At 57.5% G+C, this 16,619-nt stretch overlaps 1 protein-coding gene across 9 annotated transcripts in view; it reads left to right on the forward strand.

The window, feature by feature from the left end:
* The first annotated feature begins 3,367 nt into the window (after positions 1–3,367).
* The window catches only part of NIN (ninein), an 80,430-nt gene continuing 67,178 nt past the window's right edge, over positions 3,368–16,619 (forward strand). For 7 of the 9 annotated variants that reach the window (XM_074544091.1, XM_074544099.1, XM_074544095.1 and 4 more), the window contains exons 1-2: positions 3,368–3,499; positions 11,457–11,660. In XM_074544091.1, coding sequence (XP_074400192.1) covers positions 11,478–11,660 — 183 coding nt within the window. In that variant the 5' untranslated portion in view covers positions 3,368–3,499; positions 11,457–11,477. Of the gene's footprint in view, positions 3,500–3,571; positions 3,728–6,530; positions 7,173–11,456; positions 11,661–16,619 lie in introns of those variants that run through there. The other 2 variants (XM_074544092.1, XM_074544093.1) reach the window with 2 other exon arrangements.

Here is a 16,619-nt window from a genome sequence, read left to right on the forward strand (position 1 = left end):
CACAGGGGTCACCCAGCGCCCGCCCCTGCTTTTGGGTGGCTCCGTGCCAGCCGCGGCTCCATCGGCGGCAATGATGTCCCGCGATCCCTGTGTTTCCCACGTGTCCCTGTTTTTGTGACGCTGCTTGAGCCGAGGTTTCCTTCCCTCCGAGCTGGCTGTAAATGCCATCCCGGAGCGCAGCTGCTCGCTGGGAAGGGGGCTCCAAAAATAGGAGATTCTGTTGAGGCTCCCAGAAACGCAGGGAGCCCCTTTCCCTTTTTCTCCTGTGGGAAAAATGTGAAAAACGCCAATCACTTGGTTTTAAAATTTTAAAAGTTTCATAGTAATAAAATGGTTATAAAAATAGTAATACAATTAGAGTAATAATAATTTGGACAATTTGAATTAGGACAATATGAGACAATAGAAACAAAGAGTTACAGACAGTCCGGGTACTTTTTCTGGGCAGCACGAACCCGAAAAAGGACACCCGAAAAAGGACCCCCTTTAACAAAGGATTAACCCTTAAAAGCAACAGCCTGTTGCATATTCATACAGCTCATCCATGGTGCATAAATTCCATTCAAACACCATAAATTCCATTCCAGGATTCTGTCTGGTCATCATCAACTTCCTCCTCTGAATCCTGACAGCACCTTCGAGGCAGGAAGAAGTTCATTTCTCCTGATAATGGAGCAATAAATTCTCTTTCTCTGAGAGATTCAGGTGTCCTGTGGCTGCTATCTCAGTGCGAGCCCTTTCTTTAAAAAAAAAATATCCTACATAGCACAGTTTCTATTTTAGCATTTTGTTATAACCTAAAACACTACTTAAGAGAATTAATACATCATTATTTTCTAACACAACACATATAATATTCATCTGAATATTTGCCAAAAGCCAATCATAAAATACGCATTTTTCACAAAAAAATAGAATCAGGATGCCTCTGCTAACAGCTGGTCCTAAAAAGGAGTCAGGAATTTGCGCTGGGATGATTTGCAGCGCCCCTGGGATGGGGACACGGGGACACCGAGCGTGCTGCTGTCCCCATCCCCTGCCCGAGCACGCGTGTGGCCCGTGGCTTTGTTGGGGGACAGGGGGGACATTTCGGGGCTGTCGCTTGGATTAGAGAGGCAGGAGGAGGAGGAGGAGGAGGGGGATAAAGGTCCTGGCACTCGCCGGGCTCGCAACAAAACAAAGCACCAGATGGTTCCAACTTCAGCATAATACGCAGGGAAAAAGTGTTTGAAGCGGGGATGGAAAAGCAAATGTGGAAAGAGAGGGAGAAAGGGAAGAAAGAAAAACCCTCAGCAAGTGTCAGAGCAGAAGAAAGCGGCGGAGAAAAATGGCAAATGTTAAAAACCCAGACAAAAAGCCCTCGGCCGGCACAAAGCCACGGCTGCTGACATCTGTCCGGCAAAGGGCCCCTTCCCTCTGGTGTCACCTTGCCTTGCTGCTGTCACCGCGGGGACACGGCCACATCCCTGCACAGGGCTCTGCTGGGTGCTGGGGACACTGTGCCACGTCCCACAGCCACAGCGCTGCCCCCGGGGCAGGTGGCAGCGACATGCCAGGTGATGTGCAGCAGAGCTACCCCTAAATATTTTATTACAATATTTTATTACAGTACTTTTGGAGCTCTTTACGCTGTCACCTCTCGTGTCCCAGATGTCCTCGTGTGGTGGCAAACCCACCCGTGGCTCTGCTGTGGGGTTTTAAGCCTGAGCGAGGTTTATCCAACCCCCAGTGCGAGGCTTTTGTGTTCCCCTCGCTCCTCCTTACGAAATTTCTTGAACCCGCAGCCCAGAGCTGCCTCGAAAAAGGGAACAAGGCTAAAAAGTCACGTCGCCCCTGGCACTTTCACCAAAAAAAAACCCAACAAAATGATCTCATGCAATTGCCAGAGCGGATTGCAGCGTGGGTGGAACCCCTTATTAGCCATCAGAGAGCCCGCAGGCCTTGGGGACCGCCGGCTCCCTGCGGCTCGGCTGGCGCGGAGCAGGAGCAGGAGCAGGAGCGTGGGCGGGCGGCGGCTCCGGCTGCGGCCGGGACTGCCGGGCTGGAAATGAGGGATGGAGCTCTGCTGGAAATGAGGGATGGAGCTCTGCTGGAGCTCTGCTGGAGCTCTGCTGGAGCTGTGGCTGCTGTGTCACCGCCCCAGGGCTCCCCGGATCCTGCGGTGGCTCCTGGGATAAAAGGGGGTCCTTGGTTTGGTGATCCTCCAAAGAGAGTGGGAGGAGAGGGTGGGACAGTGCGGAGCCACCATCGGAGTTGGGGCTGTGCAAGGGGGGATGTCACAGCACAGCAGCTGTCCTGTGGCACGGTGACACAAGGAGAGTTGTCCCCCAGGCCTAGGGATGGCGGGGAGCTGGGGTGTCATGTCCCCAGGGCGGGGGACAGTGGGGTGACATGGGACCAGGGAATGGCAGGGAGCCAGGGTGCCACATCCCCAGGGTGGGAACAGCGATGTGCTGCTGTCACCTTCAGGCGAGGGACAGCCCAGGTGACGTGCCATTGTTTTTTTGGGACAATGAGGAGCTGCAGGGTTCTGTCCCCTGGGGTGCAGGACAGTGGGGAGCCGGGGTGATGTCACCCTGAGGGACAGGACAGTGGGGAGCTGGGGTGATGCCACCTTGGGATGCAGGACAATGGGGAGCTGGGGTGATGCCACCTTGGGATGCAGGACAGTGGGGAGCTGGGGTGATGCCTTTGTGGGGGACAGGACAATGGGGAGCTGGGGTGATGCCACCCTGGGGGACACGACAGTTGGGTGATGCCATCTGGGGGACAGGATGGAGCTGGGGTGGCGCTGCTCTGGCGTACAGGGCAGCAGGAGCCAGGGTGATGTCCCCGTGGGGTGCAGAATGATGGGAACTCAGGCGATGTCACCCTGGGGGAGGGACAGCTGGGAGCTGGGTGATGCCACCTTGGGGAGTGCGATGACAGGAACTGTGATGATGCCATTTGGGAGGATGGGACATTGCAGAGCCACTCTGAGGGGTGGCACAGTGGGGACCATGGCGGTGCCACCCTGGGGGACAGGACAGTGGAGAGCTGGGCTGATGTCACCTGGGCGTGCAGAACAGCAGGGAGATGGGATGATGTCCCCTGGGGGGCAGGATGATGGGGACCGAGGTGATGCCACCGGGGGGGATCAGGACATCGGGGACCGATGGTGCAGGACATCGGGAAGTTGGGGTGATGCCACCCTGGGGACATGCCAGCAGGAAGCAGAGGTGATGCCACCCTGGTACACAACACCGGGGACACGTTGGTTCCCCAGGAGTGCGGGACACCCCAGCAGACCCCCGCAGCCCCCCTGGCACCGGGGGGCGTTCCCGGGCGGTGCCGCACAAAGGCCGCCGGTGCCCCCGCCCCGGGGCCGTCCCGCAGCCCCGGGGCCGCCCCCGGTTCCCGGCCCAATAAACGCGGCCGCATTTGAACGCGGCGCCTCCCCCGGGCCCGCAACGCTCCGAGCGCTGCGCTGCGCTCCGCCAGCCCCGCGGCACCGGCAGCGGTGAGGCCGGGACGGGCACGGGAACGGGGGCGGCTGCGGGGACGGGGGAGGAACGGGAAGGGAAAGGAAAGGGGAATTACCGAGCCTGGGCGCGGGGGGAGCGCTGACCGGCCCGGTCCCTCCTCCGCGGGCGGTGCCGGGCCCTGCCCGCCCCTTCCCGTCCCGTCCCGTCCGTTCGCGGTGGGGCCGGCCGCGTGTGCGGGCAGCGGCACCGGGAGCGGCGGCGAGGTGGGTGCCGGGGAACGGGGGGTGCTGCAGGGCGGGGGGTGCTGCAGGGAAGGGGGAATGCTGGAGGGATGGAAGGGGGTGATGGGGACAAGGCTAAGGGTAGGTTTGCTTCCTCATAGCTGCAGCGCGATTTTGGGGTGGCTGCGAGTGGGTGCCACCCCAAAGCTCCCAGGGTCCGCCCGGTGCTGGTGACAGCCGCTCGCCCTCCTGCCAAGGGCACCGTCCCTGTTCCCGGAGGGATGCTCCGAGCGCTGGGAGCGGGGTCTGCGCCGCTCCGGCCGGGCTCAGCCCTGGAGCAGCCGGCTGCGGCCGGAGGAATTGATGACAGCGGTTGTTTTGTCATCGGCGGAGCGCTCGTTGTCGCCAGGGTGGCAGACAGCATCTGCTGTCTGGTCCCCAAGCGTGGGCCCGTCTCGCTTGGAGCATCCCTGTAGGGATGGAGCCAAAATCCACAGGCCAGGAGCACCCAGTGCTGGGATTTTAGTGGGTGACACTTTGGGTGTACCCAGCTCCTCTTCCTCATGTGCTCCCCGATGCGGAGCCGAGGAAGGCTCTGGGCTCGTTTCGCCGTGATTCAGCAGAGCGGGGCAGCTCTTCCCGAGCTCCGCGGGCATTCCCGCATCCCGCGTTTCCCCGGGATGGATGGGTTCCCGGATCCCGCGTTTCCCCGGGATGGATGGGTTCCCGGATCCCGCGTTTCTCCGGGGTGGATGGATTCCCGCAAGCCGCCTTTCCCCGGGATGGATGGAATCCCGCATCCCGCGTTTCCCCGGGGTGGATGGGTTCTCGCATCCCGCGTTTCCCCGGGATGGATGGGTTCCCGCATCCCGCGTTTCCCCGGGGTGGATGGATTCCCGGATCCCGCGTTTCCCCGGGATGGATGGGTTCCCGCATCCCGCGTTTCCCCGGGATGGATGGGTTCCCGCATCCCGCGTTTCCCCGGGGTGGATGGATTCCCGGATCCCGCGTTTCCCCGGGATGGATGGGTTCCCGCATCCCGCGTTTCCCCGGGGTGGATGGATTCCCGCATCCCGCGTTTCCCCGGGGTGGATGGATTCCCGGATCCCGCGTTTCCCCGGGATGGATGGATTCCCGCATCCCGCCTTTCCCCGGGATGGATGGATTCCCGCAAGCCGCCTTTCCCGGGATGCATTCGCGGGAATCGCTTTGTTTACTCCTGCAATAATCAGCTTTGTGCCTCCTCCACCTTGGGCTTTATCGCACCCGGGGCTCCCCGAGTCACCGCGGAGCCACTCCAGCCCCATTTGCAAAATCAAACCAGATGGGCGCTTTGTTTTTCCTTGCGGAGGGAAGGCTGGCAGTGAAAAGCCCTATTACAATGCAAATACCGGCCTGGCGTGAATATTCAAACGCTGCGCTGCTTTTGAAGCTCTTTACATAAATTTATAGCGCTTTTATGGCCATCGCTGCCCTGCTAATCTGGGCTGGAGCTTGGTTAACAGAGTCGCTGCTCTCTGCCAACTTTGGAGGGTCTGGGGGTGTTTTTTGGGGGTGTTTTGAGGTGCAGAGGGGAAATTATGAGCGTGGTCAATGGGGAGGAGGAGCTGCCAGCTGTAAGGGTGACTCTGGTGCTGACCCTTGAGGAGCTGGGCGTGCTGTCAAGTGATTTACTGCCATTAAGGTGCTTCATTGTCCTTTGGGGTTTTGTCTTTGGTGTCTCGGTGTGATCCTTTGTGGGGCTGCTGCTCCAAGAGGGGATGGGGTGTTGGAAGTTGTCCTGGCAGGGTGTGGGGATTTTGGGGTGGACACAGGGACAGGACACTGAGCTCTTCCCTCTGGTGACCTGTGACAGGACCCAGGGAATGGCTGGAGCTGTGTCAGGTTTGGGTTGGGTTTCAGGAAAGGTTCCTCCCCCAGGCAAGGGTGACATTCCCAGGGCTGCCAGAGCTCCAGGAGTTTGGATAACACTCCAGGGATGCCCAGGGTGGGGATTTTGGGGTGTCTGTGCAGGGCCTGGAGCTGGATTCCATGATCCCTGTGGGTCCCTTCCAGCTCAGGGAATTCTGTGGTTCAGCAGAGCTGCTGATGGCTGAGATGGTTCATTAGGGAGGGAGATAATGAGGGTGAGACAACCTCAGCTCTGCCTTTCCAGCAAGGGCTCCACAGTCTGCCTTTGGTGGCTGCTGGGCCTCTCATACAGCCCCCAGCACTAAAACCTGAGCTCCTGGTGGGTTTTGCCAGCTGTGTTCACATCACCCAGGCTGTCACAGGTGCACTGGGAAGGGAAAGTTGCTTTAAAGTGGCCAAGAGTGTCCCCTCTCTCCATCACAGGGGGACACTCAAGCAGTGACATCCCATGGAGAAGGTGCTTGTGTTTGGAGGTGGCCACAGGATGCTGCCCTGCTGGGTAATTACTGCTAATTACCAGGCCCTCATTTGAGTCGAGGCAATCAAGAGGAGCAGTAAAAACATTTTCATCGCTGTCCCTTGGAGGTGATGGCTTCAGTGGAGGGCAGGTGGGGATAAGGGCAAGGTACCCACAGCCCTGGTTAGTGATGCAGAGCATCCCCAAAATCCCCAAATCTCCCTCCTGTGCAGCAGCAAATGTGATTTTGTATTGTCCTAGTGGAAGCTCATGGCTGGGGGTTGGAGTGAAGTGGCCTTTAAGGTCCCTTCCAGCTCAAATAATTCTGGAGTTCTGTGATTCATCCTGCCTACAAACACCCCCCCCCCATCCCTCAAAAAAAAAAGTAATTGTGCAAATTGTGGTGTTTCTCCTTGCTGATGCCATTGATTGACCAATCTGTGTCTTCATTAGCTCCAGGCTAAAGTTGCTATCGATTCCAAGCACTTAAATATGCGAGGCAGTAATTACTGTTTGAGCCTATATTGTTGGAGTTAAATTTAGCTGAGAATTTAGTCCTCTCAGGCCCCTACATTGTGTGCCGTGAAGGTTATCTGGCTCTCAGGAGGGGGTGGATTTAAAAGCAGGAAAGAAATGCCGGTGAAAACTTCCTCTTCTCATCATCATCATCATCCCGCAGTGCTTTGCTTCCCCGGGCTGCCAATAAGGAGAACAGAAATAATCCAGAAATAAACCACACAGAATAATGTGGTGCTGACTGTCCTAAACATGCACTTTTCAGCTCACGCTGGTCATTCTGGGTGGGTTGAAGCAGCACAGAAGGGCAGCAATAAATCAGAACAAAGTGATGCCCTGTGCAGGGACCATCCCCTCTCCTGCTGGCGGGGGACTGGGGAGCCCCCGCTCAGCTGCTGCCTGCCTGCCCCTATTATCCCTGCTGCATCTCAGCTGCTGGCCCATCTGGAGCAGGGATGAAAGGCTGCCCTTTCACGGGGCTTTGTGTGCTCTGCCGGGTCCCCCCTTCCCCGGCACGGCACATGGATGGAGGTGGCAGCGCCGCCGGGCTCTGATGCTGCTGCTGCCCTCGTTATCTGACTGCAGCCCGTGCCAGCTCCTCAGGTAGGAAGGAGGAAGCTCTGGGTGGTTTATTTTCCCCTGGCTGTGGAAGAGCTGCTGAATAATTCAGGCAGGAGAGAGGAGAGGAGAGGAGAGGAGAGGAGAGGAGAGGAGAGGAGAGGAGAGGAGAGGAGGCATCTTGGGTCACCTTGCGCAGCCGGCTGCGTGCCGGAGCCGCCTGCCTAAGATGGAGGTTGAGCAGGATTGCGGGATGGCCGGGCTGCTGGCAGCTCCTGGGGCTGTCTGAGGCCGGTGGGCACCCAGCCCCGGCCCCCCTGCTGCTGGGAAACGGGGAACCCCTTCCCCAGGCTCTGCAGGGGTCCCTGGTCCCTATAAGCTCTGGTTGTGGGGATGTGTGAGGCTGTTCTTGCCAAAAACTCGCCAGGGCTGTAGGGCAGGTGTGGCCATGCACCTGATGCTCTTTTCCTTTAGTGATTGGGGTTTTCCTGCTGGTTTTCTGGGGTTCCCAATGCCCAGGGTGAGTTTTAGGGCTCTGTGGTGTTGTGCCATTGTGTCCCTCTAAGCTCTGGTTGTCCCCTGGTGTGGGGATGTGTGAGGCTGTTCTTGCCAAAAACTCGCCAGGGCTGTAGGGCAGGTGTGGCCATGCACCTGCTGCCCTTTTCCTTTAGGGATTGGGGTTATCCTGCTGGTTTGGGGGGGAATTCCCAATGCTGGATTTACCCAGGGTGAATTTTTGGGCTCTGTGCTGTTGTGGCATTGTGTCCCTCTAAGATCTGGCTGTCCCCCTGTGTGGGGATGTGTGAGGCTGTTTTTGCCAAAAACTCGCCTGGGCTGTAGGGCAGCTGTGGGCCGTGCACCTGCTGCTCTTTTCCTTTAGGGACTGGGCTTTTCCTGCTGTTTTTTGTGGGGTTCCCAATGCTGGATTTGCCCAGGGTGAGTTTTTGGGCTCTGTGTTTTTGTGGTGTTCTGTCCCTCTAAGCTCTGGCTGTCCCTCGCCACAAACTCACCTGGGCTGTAGGGCAGGTGTGGCCCACACACCTGCTGCTCTTTTCCTTTACTGATTTGGATTATCCTGCTGATTTTCTGGGGTTCCCAATGCTGGATTTGCCCAGAGTGAGTTTTAGGGCTCTGTGCTGTTGTGGCATTGTGTCCCTCTAAGATCTAGCTGTCCCCCAGCGTGGAGATGTGTGAGGCTGTTTTTGCCAAAAACTCACCTGGGCTGTAGGGCAGCTGTGGCCATGCGCCTGACGCTCTTTTCCTTTAGGGATTGGGGTTTTCCTGCTGGTTTTATGGGGTTCCCAATGCCCAGGGTGAGTTTTAGGGCTCTGTGGTGTTGTGCCATTGTGTCCCTCTAAGCTCTGGTTGTCCCCTGGTGTGGGGATGTGAGGCTGCCCTCACCAAAAACTCACCTGGGCTGTAGGGCAGGTGTGGCCCACACACCTGCTGCTCTTTTCCTTTAGGGATTGAGGTTTTCCTGCTGGTTTGGGGGGAATTCCCAATGCTGGATTTAGCTAGGGTGAGTTTTTGGGCTCTGTGCTGTTGTGGCATTGTGTCCCTCTAAGATCTGGCTGTCCCCCAGCGTGGGGATGTGTGAGGCTGTTTTTGCCACAAACTCACCTGGGCTGTAGGGCAGCTGTGGGCTGTGCACCTGCTGCTCTTGTCCTTTAGGGACTGGGCTTTTCCTGCTGTTTTTTGTGGGGTTCCCAATGCTGGATTTGCCCAGGGTGAGTTTTTGAGCTCTGTGTTTTTGTGGTGTTCTGTCCCTCTAAGCTCTGGCTGTCCCTCACCACAAACTCACCGGGGCTGTAGGGCAGGTGTGGTCCACACACCGGCTGCCCTTTTCCTTTAGGGATTGAGGTTTTCCTGCTGGTTTTGGGGGAATTCCCAATGCTGGATTTGCCCAGGGTGAGTTTTAGGGCTCTGTGCTGTTGTGGCACTGTGTCCCTCTATGCTCCAGCTGTCCCTCACCAAAAACTCACTGGGCAGGTGTGGTCTATGCACCTAATGCTCTTTTCCTTTAGGAATTCGGGTTTTCCTGCTGTATTTTGGAGTTTCTAATGCTGGATCTGCCCAGGGTGAGTTTCTGGGCTGTTGTGGCACTGAGAGGGGTGATCCCAGTGCTCCAGGGGTGCTCGGGGATGTACCGGGAGGTGGCATTTATCTCCCTGCACTAACTGGGGGAACTGGTTCTGCTCAGGTGCTGCAGACATCTCTGGGGGGGCAGGAGGTGGCTGACCCTGAAGATAAGAGGTTCAGAGGTGCTTGGGAAGCTCTGTGGGGTGGAGTCATCCTGGCTGTGAGTTTTGGGGCGGCTGGAATGTGCAGGCTGGGCTCGCTGACACCAGGATCCAGCCACTGCCAGGCCCTGGGGGTGCAGGTGGGAAATGGGGTGGCTGCTGTGGCAATGGAAACAAGTTTGTTGCCTTCCTCCTGCTCGCAGGCACCTGAGTTTTTGGGTGCTGCCTCCTCCTCTGTGCCCCAGGTCGAATGTGTCTGTGCCTCCCTGCTCCCCCCAGCGCTTGGGAAATCAGCTCAAGATGGATTTAGGGGGGGAAAAATAGGGCAGGGAGGGTGTGAGGCTCATGTGGAGGAGTTGTGTCCATCCCTGGAGTGCCCACAGCTGAGGAAGGACAGCATGGCTGTGGGCTCTGTGCTGCTCCAGCCCCGCATCCCTCAGCAGATGTGCTCTGCCCTGGCATCTGCTCCTGCAGCCAGGGAAATCAAGGACACAGCTGCTGCCCTGCCTGCCCTGCGGATTCCCTGGCTGGGCTGGGCAGGGGAAAGCTGAAACTGGGAGCTGTGGAGCTGGGCTGCAATGGAAGCAGCTCTGGGGTGTCCAGGAGTGCTGCTGGGGGCCCAGGGAGCCACAGGAGCCCTGTGAGGAGCAGGGGGGACAGGGCTGGGAGGGGTAGGACCCCCTGTTTTGGGGAATGTGGCTGGCACAATCCCCAGCAGTGACAAAGCCAGAATTCCCATGGCTGGCTGGTGTGGGGTCATGGATGAGGCTGGGATGCCCATTTGGGGACACCAACTGCAGTGCCCATTGTCACCCAAGCACGGTGACAGTGCCTGTTGTGCCCCAGGGTAGTGGCACATGCACACCCAGGCTGTTTGGTGGCACTGCTGCCACCCAAAGCCAGCCAGGAGCCCTGAGCAAACAGCTCCAGCCAAATCCTTTGTTTCAGACAGGAAATTTCCCTTTACCCCCTGCCAGAACAGCTCCTGGAGCTGTGAGCAGGATGAGAGGGGTGAAAACTTGACTTGGAGGGGAAGATGGAGACCTGGGGCAAACTGGGTCTGGGTTTTGTGTGCCTGCTGCAGGACACAGGAACATTTTGGCTGTCCCCACGCTGCTCTGGGCTTGCTGCCTGTCAGACTCTGCCCTCAGCCAGGGCTGGGCCTGAAACACCTGAGGGAGAGCAGCACAGGCAGTGTGCTGGTGTTCACAGGGGTCTTGTGTTGAAGGAAGAGACGAGGATCTGACTCCATGTTTCAGAAGGCTTGATTTATTATTTTATAATATATATTACAATAAAACTATACTAAAAGAATAAAAGAAAAGGTTTCATCAGAAGGCTGGCTAATAGAATAGGAAGGAATGATAACAAAGATTTGTGGCTCGGACAGAGAGTCAGAGCCAGCTGACTGTGATTGGCCATTAATTAGAAACAACCACATGAGACCAATCACAGATTCACTTGTTGCATTCAACAGATAACCATTATTTACATTTTGTTCCTGAGGCCTCTCATCTTCTCAGGAATCAAAAAATCCTAAGGAAAGGATTTTCATGAAAAGATGTCTGCGGCACAGGGAGCTCTTGGCAGCTGGGCTTGATCTGGGGAGTTTTTTCCCAACCTAAAGCACTCCATGATCCTGGAGCTGTGTTTTTGGGGGGTGTGTTGTGCTCCTGGAGGGGGTGGCTGCCCTGAAGGGTTTGGGCTGGGCTCTGCTGCCCTCCCCTCCTCAGCCTTTGCTCCCTGCTGAGCTGTTCCTGCCTTGTTTATCTTCTCACCTGCAGCACCTGGGGATCCCTGGAGCTCCAGGGAGCAATTTAGCTGCTGCAGCTGAGCCAGACGAGCTGACAGGAGCAGTGGGAGGTGGCACACAGGGACAGGGACGTGCCACCTGGGCTGTCCCTCCCAGGGTTTGGCTCTGCCTGGCTTTTCCCCCTGGCTCTTTCTGCTCTGTGGCTTCTTCCCCCAGTGGGCTGGGAGAGGCTGGAGCATCAATACAGCCCCAAACAGCCTGGTGGGCATCTCCTGTGGGGTTTTTTGCTGTCCCATGGCACCAGGGGTGGGTGACCTGTCCTGTCTGTTCCCCCAGGTGAGCGTGGCAGGCTATGGGATGGATGAAGCTGAGCAGGACCAGTATGAAGCTCGCCTCAAGGAGCTCTTTGACAGCTTTGACAGCACAGGCACGGGCTCCCTGGGCCAGGAGGAGCTCACTGACCTCTGCCACGTGCTGCAACTGGAGGAGGTGGCCCCAGCCCTGCAGCAGACCCTGCTCCAAGGAAACCTCCTAGGCAGGGTAAGGAGCTGGGGGATGCAGTGCCTGCATGCATGGGGTGGTTTTGGGGAGATTGATGGGTGTGGTTTGTGTGTGTCCAACATTCCTGAGGCTCTGGTGGGGTTTGTTCAGCAGGGTGGGCTCAGGGCACCTCCAGGAGCAGAATTTGGGATAACAGGGGAGGGAACTGCTCTGTCTGCCCTGACTGGAGGTGGAATGAAACTCAGGTTTAGGCTGAGCCTTGTGCCCCGTGTGCTTTCCCAAGGCCAGAGCAGGTGCCAGCTCTGGCTGCCCTTGGCTCTCACTGTGTCTGTGTCCCCAGCCCTGCTCCTGGTGCTGCTGGCCTGGGTCACCTCCCCAAACCAGCTCACCAGGTGCTCAGACAGGCTCTGAGCCACCTGGGGTGGGACAAAGCCCTAAATCCAGGGCTTGAGCCTGTGATTTACCCTGGCTTAAGCTGTGGTTGGGCTGGCAGGGCTGTGTGCAGTCACGGGTGTCTCTCTGAGGTGCAGAATATTGTCCCACGCTGTCTGAGCCACCTCTGTCCCCATTGCCTGCTGCTGGTGGCTCCCCAAAGCCATTCTCCAGCTGTGGTTGGGTCTTTATGGGGTTAAATCCTATAAATCCCAGAAGCTGCTGCCCTTGGGGGATCTCCAGGTTCAGCTGGGTGTCCTTGTGCTCAGAGTGCATCAGCTCCTTCTCTGGAAATCACCCTGAAATCCATCACTGCTCATTAAAATCACACAAATGTGGAGCAGGGCAGCCAGGCAACCATCCTGACTCCAATTCCCAATCAAACTGCAGTTCTCACAAACAGAATAATTCCTTTAATGATTAAAGGGATTTTTCCTTTTTCCTCCTCTCCCTCGCCTGCCCTGGGGCTGCATCTCCTCTGCTGGCACTGAGTGGGGCTGGGATGGATGCAGGTGGAGGTTGTTGACCTTTGGAGCTGCAGTGTGGCATTTTCTGGAGCACCAGAGACTTTCTGTGCTGTTGTCATCCTGACCATGGGCACTCGGATGCTGCTAGCAAAGAATCCCAGAATGGTTTGGGTTGGAAGGACCTTAAAGATCATCCAGTGCCACCCCTGCCATGGCAGGGACACTTCCCACTGTCCCAGGCTGCTCCAATCTGGCCTTGGGAACGTCCAGGGACAGCCACAGCTTCTCTGGGCACCTTTTGCCAAGGTTTCACCTCCCTCCCAGCCAGGAATTCCTTCCCAATATTGAATTTAAATCTCTTTTCCTTCAGCTTAAAGCCATTTCCCCTTGTCCTATCACCTGGCTTTGCCACCAGTGGGATGGTGGCACAAAGAGAAAAGGACACATGTGGCTGTCACAGCTGGTCAGGGCAAAGAATCCCAGAATGGTTTGGGTTGGAAGGACCTTAAAGATCATCCAGTGCCACCCCCTGCCATGGCAGGGACACCTCCCACTGTCCCAGGCTGCTCCCAGCCCTGGCCTTGGGCACTGCCAGGGATCCAGGGGCAGCCACACCTGCTCTGGGCACCCTCCAGGGGCTCACCACCCTCCGAGCCAGGAATTCCTTCCCAATATTGAATTTAAATCTATTTTCCTTCAGCTTTCAGCCATTGTCCTATCTCCTGGCTTTGCCACTTGTGGGATGGTGGCACAGAGAGAAAAGGAGAGATGTGGCTGTCAGGGCACCAAAACCCCCATTGAAGCATCCCAAATGCAGGGTCACACTCACCCCATCCCAACCCAGAGCTCCATCCCTGCCATCCCAGTTTATTTCACCCTCCCTTTGTCCCTGGGGATGGTTTTCCCTCCCAGCCTGGCACAGAGCCTCAGGACAATCCCTGTCCCTGCTCCCCAGCAGCAGCAGCAATGGCCCAGGTTTAAGCATGAGCCAGATTTCAATTTCATGGCCCTGGTGGCATCCTTGGGGTGTCCTGGGGAGAGCAGCAGCAGCCCCAGAGCCCCCTGAGCCTAGACTTGTTGCACCTGCCCCTCGTGCTGCAGATGGTCGCAGCCTTTGTGTGCCTGCACTTCCAAGGGCTGGGATTTATGGGAGAGCACTGGGAGGGGGCACTGGGGGAAGGTTTTGTCTGCTCAGGGGCTGCTCGTGGGGCCACGTGCTTGTCTTTGTGCTGGGGCTCTGCTCCAGGCATCAATGGATGCTCTGGGGTCGTGAAACTGTAGGATGGTTTGGGTTGGAAGTGGATTTTAAAGATCATCTCATTCCAGCCCTCTGCTCTGGGTAAGGACTGGGAGCTGAGTGTGGCCCTGCATTTGAGGTGTTTTATTGGGGGTTTTGTGCCCTGGGATCCAGGGAGGGGCTGGAGGTACTGCCACCCCTGAGGTGGTACGGGATTTAATGGGGTTATGTGTGGGGTGTAAATCCTGCCCTGACCCGTGGGCTGGAGATGCTGCCTCCCCTGAGGTGTTTTGGGGATTGTTGGGGTCTGATGTGGGGTGTAAATCCATAAATCCTGCCCTGATTTGTGGGCTGGAGGTGCTGCCTCCCCTGGGATGGTTTGGGATTTAATGGGGTCTGGTGTGGGGGTAAATCCTGCCCTGACCTGTGGGTTGGAGGTGCTGCCTCCTTTGAGATGGTTTGGGAATTATTGGTGTCTGGTGTGGGGTGGAAATCTGTAAATCCTGCCCTGAGTCGTGGACTGGAAGTGCTGCCTCCCCTAAAATGGTTTGGGAATTAATGGGGACTGGTGTGGGGTGTAAATCCTGGGGCTGGAAGTGCTGCCTCCCCTGAGATGGATTGGGAATTAATAGGGTCTGATGTGGGGTGTAAATCCTGCCCTGACATGGGCTGGAGGTGCTGCTATTCCTGAGATGGTTTGGGGATGAAGGGGATTTGGTGTGGGGTGGAAATCGTGCCCTGACTCATGGGCTGGAGGTGCTGCCACCCCTGAGGTGGTTTGGGAATTATTGGGGTCTAAATCCATAAATCCTGCCCTGACTTAAGGGCTGGAGATGCTGCCTCCCCTGAGGTGGTTTAGGAATGAAGGAGGTCTGGTGTGGGTGTAAATCCTGACTCGAGGCAGAGCAAAACCCCTGTGGGAGTATTTCCCTCACACACTGTGCGTGCAGATAATGCTCACAGCACTTCTGGGGTGCCTCAGGAAGCTTCCTTCCCCTCACCCTCAATGGCGGGAGTGAGGGGAGTCAGTTCTGGGGTGCCTCAGGAAGGTTCCTTCCCCTCACCCTCGATGGCAGGAGTGAGGGCAGTCAGTTCTGGGGTGCCTCAGGAAGGTTCCTTCCCCTCACCCTCGATGGCAGGAGTGAGGGCAGTCAGTTCTGGGATGCCTCAGGAAGGTTCCTTCCCCTCACCCTCGATGGCAGGAGTGAGGGCAGTCAGTTCTGGGGTGCCTCAGGAAGGTTCTTTACCCTCACCCTCCATGGCAGGAGTGAGGGCAGTCAGTTCTGGGGTGCCTCAGGAAGGTTCCGTCCCCTCACCCTCCGTGCAGGAGTGAGGGCAGTCAGTTCTGGGGTGCCTCAGGAAGGTTCCGTCCCCTCACCCTCTGTGCAGGAGTGAGGGCAGTCAGTTCTGGGGTGCCTCAGGAAGGTTCCTTCCCCTCACCCTCCATGCAGGAGTGAGGGGATGGGTGTGGCTGGGCCTGTCTGTCTGTCTGTCCTCTCTGTGCCCTTTAATTAGCAGCAAACCAGAGGTGTCCTGGGGACAGTGCAGGGATGGGATGAGCCCTGGGAGCCAGTCCCTATCCCTGGCAGTGCCCAAGGCCAGGCTGGATGGGCTGGGAGCACCCTGGGACAGTGGAAGGTGTCCCTGCCATGGCAGGAGAGGGATGAGATGACCTTTAAGGTCCTTTCCAGCCCAAACCCTGCTGGGATCCTGTGAAGTTGGGCACTGTGGGCCCTTTGCAGGGCCTGTCCTTGGGGCTGTCCTTGAGCAGGGACGGGGAGCTCAGGTTTCACCTGCACCACTGCATTCCCAGCCTGCAGCAAGGACAGCCTGGCTGGGCTTTCACTCCCAGCTCCCTGCAAAGACCTCTTGCAAAACACCCAAATATCCTCCCCTGTGCCTGCAGTGCCCTTGCTGCTCCCCTTGGTGCCCTGTGGGCTGGGGCCTGGGCTGCCCTGGTCTGATGGTGCTGCAGGAGTGGCTTGTTGGGACCTGAGGGGACAGCTGGAGCTGTGCCACGGCAGGGTTGGATTTCAGGAAAAGTTCTTCCCCCAGAGGGTGCTGGCACTGCCCAGGCTCCCCAGGGAATGGGCACAGCCCCAGAGCTGCAGGAGCTGCCAGGGATGCACAGGGTGGGATCGTTGGGGGTCTGGGCAGGGCAGGAGCTGCACTGGATGATCCCTGTAGATCAGGATATTCCCTGTTCATCAGGATATTCCCTGATCCCCATCTCCCCCAGCAGACATTTCCCTGTGCACCCTTCTGGCTGGAAGCAGTCTGCAGAAAGGGGCAGAGCTCTGGGGATGGGGTTTGTGCTGGGGACCAGGGCAGGGAGCTGCAAGGAGCCCCTGCGGCCTGTCCTGGCTGTGCCAAGTGCTTTGTTTGCATGGCAGGGGCACAGGTACCCTGGCACAGGCTCCCAGCTCTTTCTAGTGCTAATCAGCACAGCTTCACAGGGAGTTGGCTGTGCAGGGGTGTTGGGATGTCTCTGAGGATCCAGGGTTGCTCAGCAGCACAGCTTTGGTTGGTCCCTCACTGCCTGGGCAGGCTGGGCTGGGCTGGCTGTGCCTCTGCTGCTGGGTTTGTCTTGTTTGATTTATTTGTTCTGAGAAAATTCTCCTTGCTGGGTGCTGCCCTGGCTGTGCAGTGCTGCTCTGGCTGTGGGGTTTGCAGGGCCCCCACGTTGCTCCAAACCCCATCCAGCCTGGCCTTGGGCATTTCCAGGGATCCACAGCTGCTCTGGACACCGTGTGCCCGGGCCTGCCCACCCTCCCAGCCGGGAATGTGTGTGCTGTCCCTGATCCTGGATCCACATTGTTCATCACCTCCCCAACCTCCATTTCCTCCTGGCTGGCTGGGATC

This window comes from Zonotrichia albicollis, chromosome 6 (genome assembly GCF_047830755.1).
Source record: "Zonotrichia albicollis isolate bZonAlb1 chromosome 6, bZonAlb1.hap1, whole genome shotgun sequence".
Classification (NCBI taxonomy): Eukaryota; Metazoa; Chordata; class Aves; order Passeriformes; family Passerellidae; genus Zonotrichia; species Zonotrichia albicollis.